At 37.4% G+C, this 14,688-nt stretch overlaps 1 protein-coding gene across 2 annotated transcripts; it reads right to left on the bottom strand.

Moving 5' to 3' along the window:
* Window positions 1-34: 34 nt before the first annotated feature.
* On the bottom strand, window positions 35-14,191 carry ankrd1b (ankyrin repeat domain 1b (cardiac muscle)). 2 transcript variants are annotated; one of them, XM_026915701.3, is made up of 10 exons: window positions 14,036-14,191; window positions 12,136-12,217; window positions 5,043-5,180; window positions 4,817-4,930; window positions 4,623-4,730; window positions 4,430-4,528; window positions 2,186-2,284; window positions 1,979-2,077; window positions 1,782-1,880; window positions 36-1,166 (listed from the first exon to the last, which is right to left on the bottom strand). In XM_026915701.3, exons 2-10 carry the CDS (start codon window positions 12,193-12,195, stop codon window positions 1,068-1,070), a joined length of 915 nt encoding a protein of 304 aa, XP_026771502.3. In that variant the 5' UTR covers window positions 12,196-12,217; window positions 14,036-14,191; the 3' UTR covers window positions 36-1,067. The 2 variants fall into 2 exon arrangements, with proteins under 2 accessions (XP_053094776.1, XP_026771502.3); XM_053238801.1 differs by lacking the exons at window positions 12,136-12,217; window positions 14,036-14,191 and adding an exon at window positions 5,604-6,446 and having other exon boundaries at window positions 35-1,166.
* Window positions 14,192-14,688: the final 497 nt, after the last annotated feature.

Genomic DNA, 14,688 nt, shown 5'->3' with positions numbered 1-14,688 from the left:
GTTAATAAAATAGCAAAGCGGGCGAGTAAAAAGGTTTATTCAGTACAATTTTACTAAAATAAGTCACATTTACACTTATTACACTTATAGCCATTTCTGAAAATCAAAAAACAATGCAAGTCATGATGGAGACAATATTAAATCATTACTGAAAATACACTCACCGTCCACTTTAATAGGAACACCTGTGCACCTGCAGCACAATGCATTAAATCATGCAGATATAGGTCAAGAGCTTCAGTTAATATTCACATCATACATCAGAATGGGGAAGAAATCTGTGGCTTTAACCAAGGCATACTTGTTGGTACCAGATGGGCTGGTTCAAGTATTTCAGAAACTGCTGATCTGGGAATTTCACACACAACGGTCTCTAGAGTTTACACAGAATGGTGAAAAAACAAAAACATTGAGTAAGAGACAGGTCTGTGGGTGGAAATGTCTTGTTGATAAGAGAAGGCAGAGGAAAATGGCCAGATGTTGTGTGATCTGAGGTGCTTTTCTGCTCATCACAGTCGTAAAGAGTGATTATTTGAATTACTATAGACTTCCTGTCAGCTCAGACCAGTCTGGTCATTCTCCTCTGACCTCTCTTACCAACAACGTGTTGCAACTTGCAGATCCTCCGCTCACAGGATGTTTTTTGCACCATTCTGTATAAACTCTAGAGACTGTTGTGGACAGCGAGTGTATATGGCACTATCAAACAAGGCACATATTCAAAGCACAGTATTGGTTTGTTAGGCTTTAAAGAAATCCATTAATAATGTCAGTAACTTATAGTTAAACATACTGCCAAAAACAGCACTGCAAACAATAGGACAATAGGTTTCTACAGCATTTTGTTTCAGTCTGCTACCAATTCTTAGTCAATTAATGTCATTATATTTCACCTTACTTTCCAATACCCTCAAAAAATATTTCATATTTTCACATATTTCTTTCAACAAATCTGATTACCGTTCCAACTTGTATATCAGCAGCCCACCTAAAAGTATCACTTTCTATTCAAGTGTGGATCACTTTCTGCTCAACAGTGTTGTACAGCTTGTTGCTACTTCTCCCCTTTACTTGTCTTGTGAATTTTTATTGTGCTTATAGTTGTCTAGGATACTTTTAGCTCCATTCTGCCACTTCAGAACGCTGTCCATGGGTGATTTGCCATCCTGCAGAAAACAAGCCTTGTGTCAGAAGGAAAAACATTTACCTTTATTCGTTTGATAGATTTATCTCAGGAAACTTAGAAATGAGGCAGAACCTAATCAAAGCATGTTGAGCAACTGTGTTTAAGAGTTCTCAGCCTTTTTCTATCAATGGCACAGAAGCTTCACCATTATCCAATGTTACATTAACAAAAGGCCTGTGAGAGTTTCTCTTTTAAAAACTCCACATATATAAATGAAAACTCCTTTGGCATGTTTTGTAATGAGGTCATCATTATTGAAACAGGTCTCAGACAGTGCACTAGATAATGTTCACCCAAATATCAGTAGATGGCACTGTGTGCATCCTAAACCAAATTTAAGAAGACAGACACAAATATGCAGCCGAGACCAGACTTTTTTTTGGATGTGTTTTAGTCTTGGATCATAATCAATTCAATTTTTACAAATAATTTGAAGAAAGAAATAAGGCTAGTCTATCAAATATAGAGTAAACCTTTTCTTGGGATATATAATATTTAGACACACCCTAGTTACATCCTTAGAGAGAGTATTTCCTGCACACTCAGGACTATGCATCATTTTTGAATCTGTAAGAAGACATTTTAATAAACTTACATAGTTCTTCAGTTTCAGATTGGCTCCATGCAGCAGGAGCAGCTGGATAAATTTGAATCTGTTCAGCCGTACAGCATCATGCATTGGCGTATCTCCCTCCTAAAAAGCAAGAGAACATTACCATAGGACATGGCTAGATTGGCAACTATTATAATGACTTTACGGAAAAGGTAATGATGGCACAGAATGTGTCTTACTCTGTCTTTTGCGTTGACGTCGGCACCGCAGTGAATGAGATGTTCAGCACATTCATAGTGACCTGTCCTCACTGCCACATGAAGAGGAGTACTCTGGAGCTGAAATGTATATAGATCAGTATTACATTTCAGAAGATGCCAGTTAAGCATGTTCCAAAGTGACAGGTTATGAATGATGGTCCTGCTAGTTGTTGTATGCAATTTAACCTTGTCTTTGGCATGGAGGTTGCCTTTGTGGTTGAGGAGCAGCTCGAGAACAGGTAGGCTTCCTCCACGGCAGGCCCAGTGAACAGCAGTCGCGTCAAGCTGGATAGAAACAGAACTGTTGATAATCTAACACCATCCCATATGTAAATAACAATAATGAGAAGAGCCAGTAAACAAGTGCATATGTGTCAAATAGTGTAAAAGAAGAACAACATGGTGGGGAAGCTCCCAAAAAGCAGATTTCAAAAAAAAATTGAAAAGAAGCTATAAAATTTAGGTACAAACAAATGGATCACTTATGACTTTCAAATTCCTTCAGTGAGAACTTCTCAGACGTCTTCAGTACAAAAATAGAGAACTCAGGGGTTTAAACATAGCCGCAGTTTGCCAGCAATTCATTATGTGTTATAAAGGGTTGCCAGAAGGTGTCATAGTCTCTGTTCTATTTAGTTTTGTTTAGACTCATTGAACATAACAAGCTTTATAACTTAATACTAACCTCTAGGTCAACTATGTGTACTTGACTCAGTGCTTTCTAAGGCTGTGGTTCTCAAAGCGGGGTCTAGGAACCCCCAGGGGTCTGTGATAAATGTAGTTACATTTATGAAATTCACAACCCACCATTATCAAAGTTATTATATTTATAGTTGAGTTCTTATAGTTATTAGCCTTTTTAACATGTCCCTTGTACTGAATGAGTTTAATCCAAACCCCAATAACTCAAAAACTTGTAGGCCAATAAATAAAATCAGCTTGGATCTATTTGGATCTAAAGTAAATTGGATGTAATGTCAGAAATAAAAAGCTCTATGACTCTAATAATCAGCTGTAATATTATTGCATTGTATTCAAATAATGTTCATGAATAACTCTGTACTGAGTGATCCAGTGAATTTCTTTTACAGTTAAAGGGGTACCTGGCTACAAAAAGTCTGTGAACCCCTGATCTAATTTTCCATATGAATTATGGGTGATTGTGATCGTTTTTTTTTTTTTTGTTAAACCTCTCTTGAAGATCAGATCACCCCTCTGATCTCTCCAATTACCATGCATTCACCATCACATCTTTCCTATCCAAGATTTTAGATGTACATGACACCCAAAAACTTGGAATAGTAGGAAGTAGGAATAACATGCACTGTGTAATTCAGTCTATTTGCGGGACTTATCATAGTACTGAATATGTTCTAGCTAAAGTGATCACTGACCTACTACTTGTACTGGATAGTGGATATGTTTCTGTTTTTGGTACTGTTGGATATAATTGACCATGCAATTCTAATGGACAGTTTTGAAAGAAGTTCTTGCCTTATATTTAAATCTTGACAGATTTTTTTCACCACCACCCCTTATTTTTTCTCTTAATACACAGCCCGTATCACATGTAAATCAAATAAAATTTCATTCTATAATAATCATTCACACTTGTACTTTGTCCAGATTCAGCAGCACAGCCATGAAGAATAGACCTATCAAAGAAATGAGTGTTTTGATGAAAAGAAACTTTTGATAAAACAGAAATACTGATGTTGAATACCAAGTCTGCTCCAAGGAAGGTTGCTGATTTCACCCTAGAGCTTGATGGCTATTTTGTAAAACCAAAAGCTACAGTTACAGACTGGTTTCACACAATAGAAGTCTTTAAATTCAGATTAAAAATGTCCTTTTTTATTAAACTTGGCCTATTCGTTGTTATTGGATATTTTGTCCTTTACTCTTTCATGATTTTCATGAATACCTTTTATGATTTGTAGTAATTAATCTAGATGTAATTAATCAGCTGTACATGTTCTGACCTTATTTTTATATGCCTAGCACTAAAAATGAAAAGTGGCACATAAATACTTGTTTTTAAATTACTATTTAAATGAACAAAGATTAGAGGTAGTAATGGATAGATGGCAGATGCATTTGCTTTCTGGAGAACCGTTTTTTTTTCCACTAACACCTAAGCTGTTATCACACCAAGTAACAGCACAGTGAAAATGACAGGCCTTGAATAGCAATGTGCAAAGCATTTGAAACTGTGCAGTGTGTCATGTATAAACATTTATGAATTTTTCCAGTATGTCCACTTAGGGAAAAAATGGAGATTACCTATTATTTGTTGAATTCATTCTGGTCAAAATCCAATTCACTTAATTCCATAATGAAATACTGGCATTTTTATGACATTTTAAGTTGGAATCAGGGCTAAAACTCCAACAATATTGAGACATATCTTTTATCAGATATGATTTGTACCTTATCCTTGTTTTCAATTAAAGCCCCAGCTTCCAGAAGTCTCCTCACAATCTCCACATTCCCCCGAGAGCACGCTCTGTGGAGAGCTGTGCGGTTGAACTACAAAAGAGAGAGAGAGTGTGATGATCTTCTCTGCGGGAGTCCGAAACGCTGAACAGTCTGAATGAAGCGTGGAGTTTGTTTCAGCACTCACACTATCACATGCGTTTGGGTCTGCATGCCTGGCGAGATAACTCTCAACCATTGGTAATTTGTTGTCCACTACTGCTTTCAGAAAGTCATCTTCATCAACAAAATCAGACTGTGGGAATAATAATCAAACTTTATTGAAGGTTTCACTATGATCAGTTGCAATTAAGAACTTATAGATGCACTGTATGTTCTCACCACTATCTCAGGTGCTGGCTGTTGTTTGTGCTCAGAGATCTTCCTCTCTTTCCTCCTCTGCCTCACTTCCAAAATCTTCTGGAAGTCCTGGTTTAGTCTGTTAACTTTGTTTGACTGCAAAAGCATGCAAATGAAAGTTAATAACAGATCCTTTTACTATATATGAGAGGTGATTGGTGCCCTGATTGCTTTATTTTAAATCAATATTCCTAATGTTTTGGCATACCTTTGCGATTTCATAGTCACTGTTAATCCTCATCTCATCTTTTCTCTCTTGGCAAATGGATTTCTCATATTCACCTGCCAGATATTCCTGTTTTAAAGTGTCGGCTCCTTCGTTGACGCCAAAACTCTTGCCAGCAGCCTTAAAAAGAAAAAAATGAAATTGAAATTGGATATGTTTGGATATGTATCATTTGTAATGCACACAAATGGAGGCAGTGGAGATTATTGCTTCAATCATTGAGGCATAATTGCTTCAATTATTTCCTGAAGCTTCAGGTCAGATCATAAATGTGCAGTCAAGCCAAGATATACCGAATTAAAAATCACAGCAGCTGTTCAGTCATTTGAATTCTTGATGCACTGTTTCTTTTGGAGACTGCTTGGACTGCAGGATTTAAGATTTTCATTAACCAAGAAGATTTCAGCATGTTAGTTAGCATGTTAATCAGTAACATAAAATCTTAAAGTCTACACAGTAAAAACATGAGAAGGAATGAGAAAACTGGTTGATTTCAGAAGCTTTGGTTGTTTTAGGAGTGGTAAATATCACTAATGCACCTACCTCTTGAACATCTGACACTCCCATGTGTGCTGTCTGGTAAGATTGTAAGTCCAGTGAACTATTGATTGCCCCTGAGTCACACAAGCTGCTACGGCTGTCCAAGCATGGAACCTAATATATATACTGTACATATGGATTCAGTCCTGCCTTTCCCTACTCAAAAGGACTGTCTGTCTCTGCTGACGTGGATGCATAAAACAACGTCTGTCATGTTTTGAAGGGTGTTGACGATAATTAATAAACCCCCCCTAAGAAGAAAGATGCCTCGACTGCTATCACCTCACAGTGAAAGGAATACAACTGAAACAGGAGTGGATACTAAATACTATCTACTACTATGGCAAAATGACCAATATATTTCTCAGTCATGCGTACAAATTCACCAAAGGCACCAAACTTCATTTCTTATCATAGTGACTCATGAACAAAGGACATTTTCAATAGATAGATCACACAGCAAAAGATTTTATGCACATCATGGTTGATAATGTTTTCATGCCTCGCATTGGTTCTTATTTTATGTGCTTGTTTGCGTCTTGCATTACTACCAGTAGCACCAATAAAAAAGGTTACCTGTAGCTATTTTGGATCGAGTCAGCAGTGAATTATCTAGGACTTAACGAGTCACAAGGGTGCTTAATCTTTGTGTCAGCTGCCGTTTTTACAAGCACGCACTGTACTGCAGCCTTTAAATCATAATGCAGACATGTGAAGACCTTACCTAATAAAGGCATGAAATGTGATGATAAACAGTTTGGATTAATGAAGTGGATATCAAACAGCATACAAATCACATCTGAGATGTCTTCATATTCAGCACCATAAACCTTTTTTTATAGTGTTGAAAATTCAGTGACAGTCACAATATTGAGATACAGTATAACCATTAAACCTGATTTTTTTTTAATGAATAATGGCATTGAAAACAACACTGATGTTTGGAAATGGAACTGTGATTGTGTTGCTTTCTCATTCACACTCAGCCCAAGGGAGTGAAGTCTTGTCTCTCTGACTTTGTTTCCATTCCACTTGTTGTCACTTACGAGCTCTCCCAGGCACCACACAACACACAACACACAACACACCTGTTACATACACCTTTTAATTTAACTCTTACAGGCATGACACAGCCATTTCATTCCTTTCCTGAAGCCTTTTTGTGTTATCACTAATATTGATGACACCTTTGTATGGTGCTTTGACAAATAAATAAATAAAACAAATAAATAAAAGTCTTCAAAGTAAAAGTATTCAGACTTATTCATGGCTCAGATTACAGAAAGCAGCAGATGAATTAACATCACGACAATTATCACTACTACTTCATCAATTATCACTACTACTAAATCATTAAAATTAATTTAACATCGAAATAAATTGTATTATCATAATAAGTAACCATAACCAATAAGCGAGCCATTGCACTGTTAATCTTATTGGTTCATTTTCTTCAGGTTTCTGTATTGTTATACCAAATCCATGATAAAATTAATACTGTATTAAGTGGCCACTGCATATTTTAGCATATAACAGAACATTTCTTTTGCATCTATATTATTTTCTAATTCCTAAATATTTATTGCACTTCTTATTGTCAGCTGATGTTGTTATTTGTTCATATAGTATTCTGTCGTAAACTGATACACATCTCTATCCAATCACAGGATTGTTTATTTGCTTATTTATTAATTTTCAAATGTAGATTTTATTTATTGAATGTTTCATGTGAAAATCTAAAACAATATTTTCCATCTGAGTGGTATAAAGATTCTCTATGTCTTAACAGTTTCACCTATATACACAGTTAACTTTGTTAAATCTCTACACTTCTGGCTAATGCCACTGTTTTACATAGACTGTTTTGAATGCAACAGTTTGAATAGGTCAAGGTGGGTCAAAGCATTAAAAAAGTTAAAGGCATTTAATTTCTTTTATTCACAGACCATCACAACCTTTTGAAAAACACAACAGAACATGTGTGCATCACTATTTGTCTCTGTTATGAAATGGGGTGAAATCCAGTGAAAAGGTGCATTTTAATGGTATTTTGTATTACCAAAGTCACTGGAATAAGGAATGATTTAGGGTTTTTTTTGTAACACTTTCCAGTACTGTTCAATAACTATGCAAGGACCAAGCAGGAATGAGTGAGTAGTACCATATTACCACCTAAGTCACTACTACTGACTGCTAATGAATACTGGGTAATTACTCAGTAAGTATTAATAAACTACTGGTTCATTATGTTCATTATGATCTATCAAGTCACATAAATCTCTAACTATGGATTAACCAGTAATCACATCAACTCCTCAAGCACTATCCTCAAATGCCTGAAGAACTAATGCAAAGTAACTCAACTTAATTAACTACAATTTAATTTTCTTTTATCTTTTATTGTTATAAACATAAAAAGGCATGCTCGAAGGAGGCAGAGGTCAACATACCCTGTATTCACCGCTATCCCATTTCAGCTCTCTTTGAACCTTGTATGTGGTTGTATGAGCCAATCTGCACATTGGCTCACAAATGAGCCTCCGCTAATGTCTAATAGAACAGATTTCTTTCATCACATCCTTCTTTTCTGCAGAAGTAAGTGTGTCCACGTTCCTTCTGAATAATCACGTATCACAATCACAAAGAGATGGCACACATGAATATATCACTGTGTATATGCTTAATGTCCATATTCGTTGAGATACCAATTTTACTGCGTGAGTAAGCAATTTGTATATATTAGGCAATGACTGAAGTGTTAGTGTGTCCTTTCTCAGGAGTTAATGTTGTTAATGAGTAATTGTATTTTGTTACTAAGTATTAATTTACCATATTTATAGTTTACTTGAGTATTACTTAAATTGAATACGTGTACCCTTATTTAATTACAAAAAAAAAACAACTTTTTACTCCTTTTCAGACCTCAAAGTGTCTCTTCTTCTTTCTTCTTCAGGTCTCTTCTTCTTTCATCAAGCCAGACTGTACACAATACACCAGTTGAAAGGGCAATTGAAAGTTTAGCATCCATGCTCTTCAATGTATCAAGAATCATGCCAGTTCATCATGTGGTGTGACTTTCTCATATTATACACTGTAGTTGATATGTATGTGTGCCTCAGGATGGATAAACCACTGGACTGCAGCATGGAACTTGAGCATGAGCGTCCCTGACCCTACCTCCATACAATGCTTCAGGATGTTGGAGTCAGCAAAGACTGGTATAAAATGAGGCATTTCTTTTACCTCCCTAGAAGGCATGAACTCCAACTAATTTGTAAAAGCATGTTGTGGCAAGTTTCAATAATTTGCAAAAATTATTTGGTAACTAAGTTAGCATGTTTTCTTGCTAATGCCATGGTAGACTAGCATCGATTCCACTAGCTAACATAAATATTGCTTATCTACTGGATATTTTACTTCTGATTAGTTCATTAGCAAACAGCATAGTGTTAGTCATACATATGACCAGCAACCTTTCAGAGACTGAATGATGTTTTCAGGCGAAATGCTGTAGTTGTGTTAAAACAAAAATAGTTTAAGTAATAAAAGTTTCATGTTTTCACATGAAAACATGACTCGTCTAATTTTTTTTCATCAGCTGAAAACATTTAGTTTTGACTTTTTATTGATTGAGTACAATTACAAGTAGCAATTTTTTACTTTCACTTGAGCGACATTTCTGGCTGAATACTTTCTCTTTTAGGATTTTGACATATTATCTATACTTAATTATAATTTTCAGTACTTTGTCCACCCCTTCTCATTACTAATAACGTATTTGGTAGTTCTCCAGGAAATATAAGACTTGGTAATTATTGCTTACTTCATAATGAACCACCAAAGGATTACTTTATTATTACTTACTGAGGGATTAGTCTGTCTTCGTTCATTATTAGTTAACAGTAGGTGTTAAGATACTACTGTTCATTCCTGCTTAGTCCCTGCACAGCTACATATGAGTTATTGTTGTAAAGTGTTACCTTTTTTTTTTATCAATACAGGTTATTAAATATACAATTTAATGGTATTTTTTGAATTTAAGAATGTCTTTAAACAATGTTTTTATCATTAGCTATTGATTGTTATGCTACTTTGAATTAGTTTGCCTTAATGCAAATATGTCTTTTGTGTCAAATGTGTCAAATTCACCATGGACAGTTGTTTGTTATTTTCAACTGTTTATAATAAAGATGTCTGCAATTGCATCCTGCTCCCTGGGAATTCCTGACAGAATGCTCCACCTAAAACTGGAAGCAGCAGCCGTACATGCAGACATGCAGCTCGCCCAGATCAGAGCCTTTCTGGACCAACTCATGGCTGGGCCCAATGCCACACGCCCCGTCAGGGAATTTTTTGAGGAGAGGGATCCCGACCTAGCTGGAGCCATCTCCGACTCTCCCTGCCTGGCTGTGGACGTTGCCCCTTGTCTGCTGGGGATGTTGCCCCACCTCCCTGCTCGGCTGAGGATGTCGCCCCATTTTCCTACTCTGCTGGGAATGTCACCCCACCTTCCTGCCCAGCTGAGGATGTCACTCCGCCCGTCTGTTCGGCTGAGGACGTTGCTCCGCCCGTCTGCTCGGCTGAGGATGTCACTCGCCCGTCTGCTCGGCTGAGGACGTTGCTCCGCCCGTCTGCTCAGCTGAGGATGTCGCTCCGCCCGTCTGCTCGGCTGAGGATGTCACTCCGCCCGTCTGCTCGGCTGAAGATGCCACTCTGCCTCCTTGCTTTCCCGTCATTGTTGCTCTCCCCTCTGGCCTCGCCTTGGTCTTTGCTCCCTCCTCTGGCCTCGCCTTGGTCTTTGCTCCCTCCTCTGGCCTCGCCTTGGTCGTCGATCCCCCTTCTGGCCTCACTGTGGGTGTCGCTCTATCTAGGGGTCCAGGCCATCCTAAGTTTGGGCATGGCAGGGTCCGTGCCTTGGGGGCACTATGTCGTGTCCATCATGGACAATTCACCCCCAGATAACCAGAGGGTACCCTCACTCGCATTTTTTAAAAATTTTTCTTTATTGTCTGCCCCACTTCCTTCCTTGTTTGTGCACACCTCTTATGTGTTTTCCACTTAGTCACCCTATTTAAGTTCTGTGTTTTCCCTTTTTAGTTGTGGAGCATTATGTGTGTATTGGTTGTACTGTTGCTGTTATGTGTTTGTTGCTACTTGCACTGTGAACAGCTTTTGTTTTCATGGTCAGTTTTCATGCCTTTCCTTGCCTTGCCTTGTTCGAGTCTAGTCTTGCTCTAGTTTTTTGAGTTTTGGGTTTCTTTTCTCATTGTTTGTTATTTGCAGTTGTTTATAATAAAGATGCCTGCACTCGCATCCTACTCCCTGGGAATTCCTGAGAGAATGAATGTCGAAGCACTTTTTTTTCAGGCTAAGCACTTTTGAATGTCCTGGTTGTGAATGAGATTCTTCCGATTAAAAAAAAAAAAAAGCATTTTGTTTTTGCTTTGCTCTGAAGCTTTTGTTTGCCTGACCCTGAGAGTGGCAGCAATAATTGTCATTATGCTGCTGATGATTTGCAGCTGTTTACTTCTCCTGCTGTGCTATGTACTGACACACAGGTGTGCTGTGAAGGGAAGCGGCAAATGCAAAACACAAGACTTTTAAGGTGCTGTGCGTGAGACGCCTCTGTGGGCTGTTCTCATGCCTTGGACAGCTGCGGCTGACTGTGTGTGTGTGTGTGTGTGTGTGTGTGTGAGAAAGAGAGAGAATGTGAGAGTGTGTGATGTGGAATGCAGCACATTTGGAAGCCCCTGCTGAGAAGATTCAGTCAAGTGTTTTCTTACTGATTTACCCACTGAAAGGCACGTGTGAGCCTTGAACCTGTCGCCACACAGAGCTGCTACAGCATGCCGTTCTCAAGATTAATATGGAATATGAAATATGAACTTGGCGCTGACACAGACTGGTGCTGACATGGCAGAGGAAACATACCAAGCTGCTTGTATGAGGTTTTCATCAAAGCTTTCATCACATATTTATGCTCCATATAATTGGAAAAAAAATTTGCTGGACTCCTTATCAGCAATAATGCATAAAATAGAATTAAAAGGGCATGTGACTATAAAAACATCTGAAGACATGACATAAATCAATGATCTTTACAAACCCATTGATTTCAGTGAGATGACCATTAACATGCGCTTGGGGCCTATGGAGGAGTTATCATAGCTGACGACTGTCAGTGATTAGTGTCAAACCTCTCTTTCAACACTAATGAGAGTAACTGCTGCTGTCTCCTTGTTTATTCGTTTAATTTATTCACTGGCTAGACACTTTTTCATTATTAGCAAGCAAAGAGCTGATGTCTTAATGAGCTGCTGGCTTGTAGTGTGATGAAACTTTGGAAAAGAATCACTCAGCGGATGCTAATGAATTAAATTCCGCATTGCACTGCTTAATAGAAAAACAATATTTCTCGATAGCAGCACATGTTCATCTCTGTATATTTTTAACAGAAATTTAACAGCCACTCCAAAATCTAGACACTGCATAAATGCCAGGCCTGTCCAAACAATTCCCTTGTCATATGACTCACCTTAACAAAACTCAGCTCATTGTCTTCATCAGAAAATAAATCCAAGGAGTGGCGCTCCATCAGTGTCCTAGACCTGTCACACCTGAAATGGTGACAAAACATTCGTTCTACTGCACTTACACATAACATTAAGATAAAAGTCACATAATAAAGCATAAACAACTATCTGTGTAAAACCGTTTTACTTTTTCAGTGCAACCAAAAGAGTGCATTTGTTTTGTTTTCTTTTTCCCTGAGCATATTTCAGGATTGCAGATTTACCTTTTCAGCTGCCGTTGTTCATAATCCACATTTTTGTACGTTTAATATGATTCATGCAGTCACATTTGGGTTAAGCTCGCTGGGGGGCACACAGCAGAGGTGCTGCTATGTGTGGTATGTTTATTAATGAGGGAATTGCTGAGAAGACGAATGTGCACGTCATTTCTCCAGCAGGCTTGTAGATCTATTCCAGGGCACAGATGACATCACTGATGCACATAACGGCTGCCGTGGCAAAGTACAGTAACACTGATATACAGGAACTGCGTGGATCAGCCGTTTCCTTTTTTATGCAAACTTTTACATCATATGCTATATTGAGCATTCAGGGAAAATGGAAATGGAAATAGATGACAGTAGGAATTAGTTAACATGCAAATAAGTAAACTATTATTTACTTGATTACATCATAAACATTTTGGAATGAAGTAGGCTTTTACAATATCCTACATCCTTTTTTATATTGTGACTATGCGGAATGGTGATATTACAATAATTAAAGTAAGATACAGGTCTGTCACATTCATGGCTAATAGCTTGGCATGTACAGTGTCAGTAATTAAACATGGACAATTTTTGGATCTATGCTTTACCATATATGGTAGTTTTTTTTATAGTAAAAACTACTATGAGATGAAAGTGAAGGCAGAAAGTTCTTCAAGGTGTCATGTTGCAGGGTAAAAATGCAGCTGGTAGAAATTTTGACACCAATGCACCATGTTTAACTGATGTTTTTTCTACACACCATACATTTTCTAGACAATTTGCATTACTTTGGTAGAGCTTAATCTTAGGCACATCACTATGTGCATTTTTTACAAACTAACACGGCCTTAGTATTCTTGAGGTGTTTAGGATATCGTGGTAATCCCTCTGAGGTCTTCCTGTTAAATGTATTCCTTTAAGCTGGATTGTCTTGATCAGTTCAGCTATTAATTGATGGTCTACTGAGGTCTGTGAGGTTGTTTGCTATTTTTAATCTCACCAGTGCATCACTGCTTCTAAGTAATGCATCAAACAGTAGCTTTAGCTTTAGTAGTTTTAACACATTTAATAGTTTGGCATTGTTTATTCGGCTAATATTCAGCTATATGTTCAGCCTATCACTGTCAGGGCAATGGTTAAGGTTTATTTCTAATGACTGGAAGGTTGAATGTTCCTTGAACTGCTTCACTTGTTTAAAAGCATCAACCAAATGAACAAAATGTACTTTTATGATAATCCTACTTTAATGGATTTGATTTCTTTGGCTAATAATCTTCACAACAGCAACAGACTCCACATGCATAAGTGACATTTAGATATCAACTGTACACCTTTTGCCAGCTCTCTTATGCATGAACTAATGATACAGTGAGCAGCCATTATGGTCCATTACTATTACATATATGGTGTATATATGTATATATAAACAATACGTATATAATTTAATGAAGGCATTCTCTGCATAAACACAGTAATCACTGTTTTGGCTGGAGACAAAATAATTACATCACAGTGCAGTTACGAATGGACTGTATTGTATTACACCCTTATTCTACTTTCTTGTTTACTTTGTGCATGCAGTGTTAATGCACAACTAAACTGCTAAACTGAATGTATTGATTTTACATGATATTATATTTTAAGCATTGCTTACCTTAGCAGCTCAAAGATCGTAAAAATGCCCCTTCAGTGATGCAGTGATGTTTTTCCTCTTGGGAATTACCAAGGTCTGTACTATGGCTCACACACACACACACTGAAAACACCAGGCACTTATGGTGATGTCCTTGCTTCTGTGAGTCAGATTCTCTCCCACCCACCAATTCTTTGAGGCAGCACTTTTTTAGCCTTGACACAAGCTGTGTGAAGTTGAACTTGCTGATCCTCATTTATCATCAGTGCTGTCAAAAGCAAGTGTGGCTAGGTGTGGTGATTAATAACTTCCTTTTAATCAGCTCTAGTTTTCATTGTTGTTTTAAATGATTATTGAGCCAAAAACCTAGCTAACATAGAAATAGTATATCTGTATATACATAAAAAGATGATTTACCTCAAAATATCCTTGTTTTTCAGTGTTATTTTAAGGGAACTTATCCCATTTGTCAGAATTATGATGCATCTTTCCTTCCTCTGAAAAGTCTGTAAGGCAGGATACTATTATATTAATATGAAGATAATTATATAGTTGTCTGCGGGGTTACAGTTTCTACTTTTGTTCCCATCAAGAATTCTGAGTTTATGTATAGATTTCTAAAAAGAGTGTTTCTCCCAGCTGCTAAGGGGTAACCATATCTCACTTTCAGCTGG

This window comes from Pangasianodon hypophthalmus, chromosome 12, assembly GCF_027358585.1.
Source record: "Pangasianodon hypophthalmus isolate fPanHyp1 chromosome 12, fPanHyp1.pri, whole genome shotgun sequence".
In the NCBI taxonomy this organism is placed as follows: domain Eukaryota; kingdom Metazoa; phylum Chordata; class Actinopteri; order Siluriformes; family Pangasiidae; genus Pangasianodon; species Pangasianodon hypophthalmus.
The sequence above is the reverse complement of the archived record's forward strand: the minus strand, read 5'-3'. Positions and strand labels throughout refer to the sequence as shown.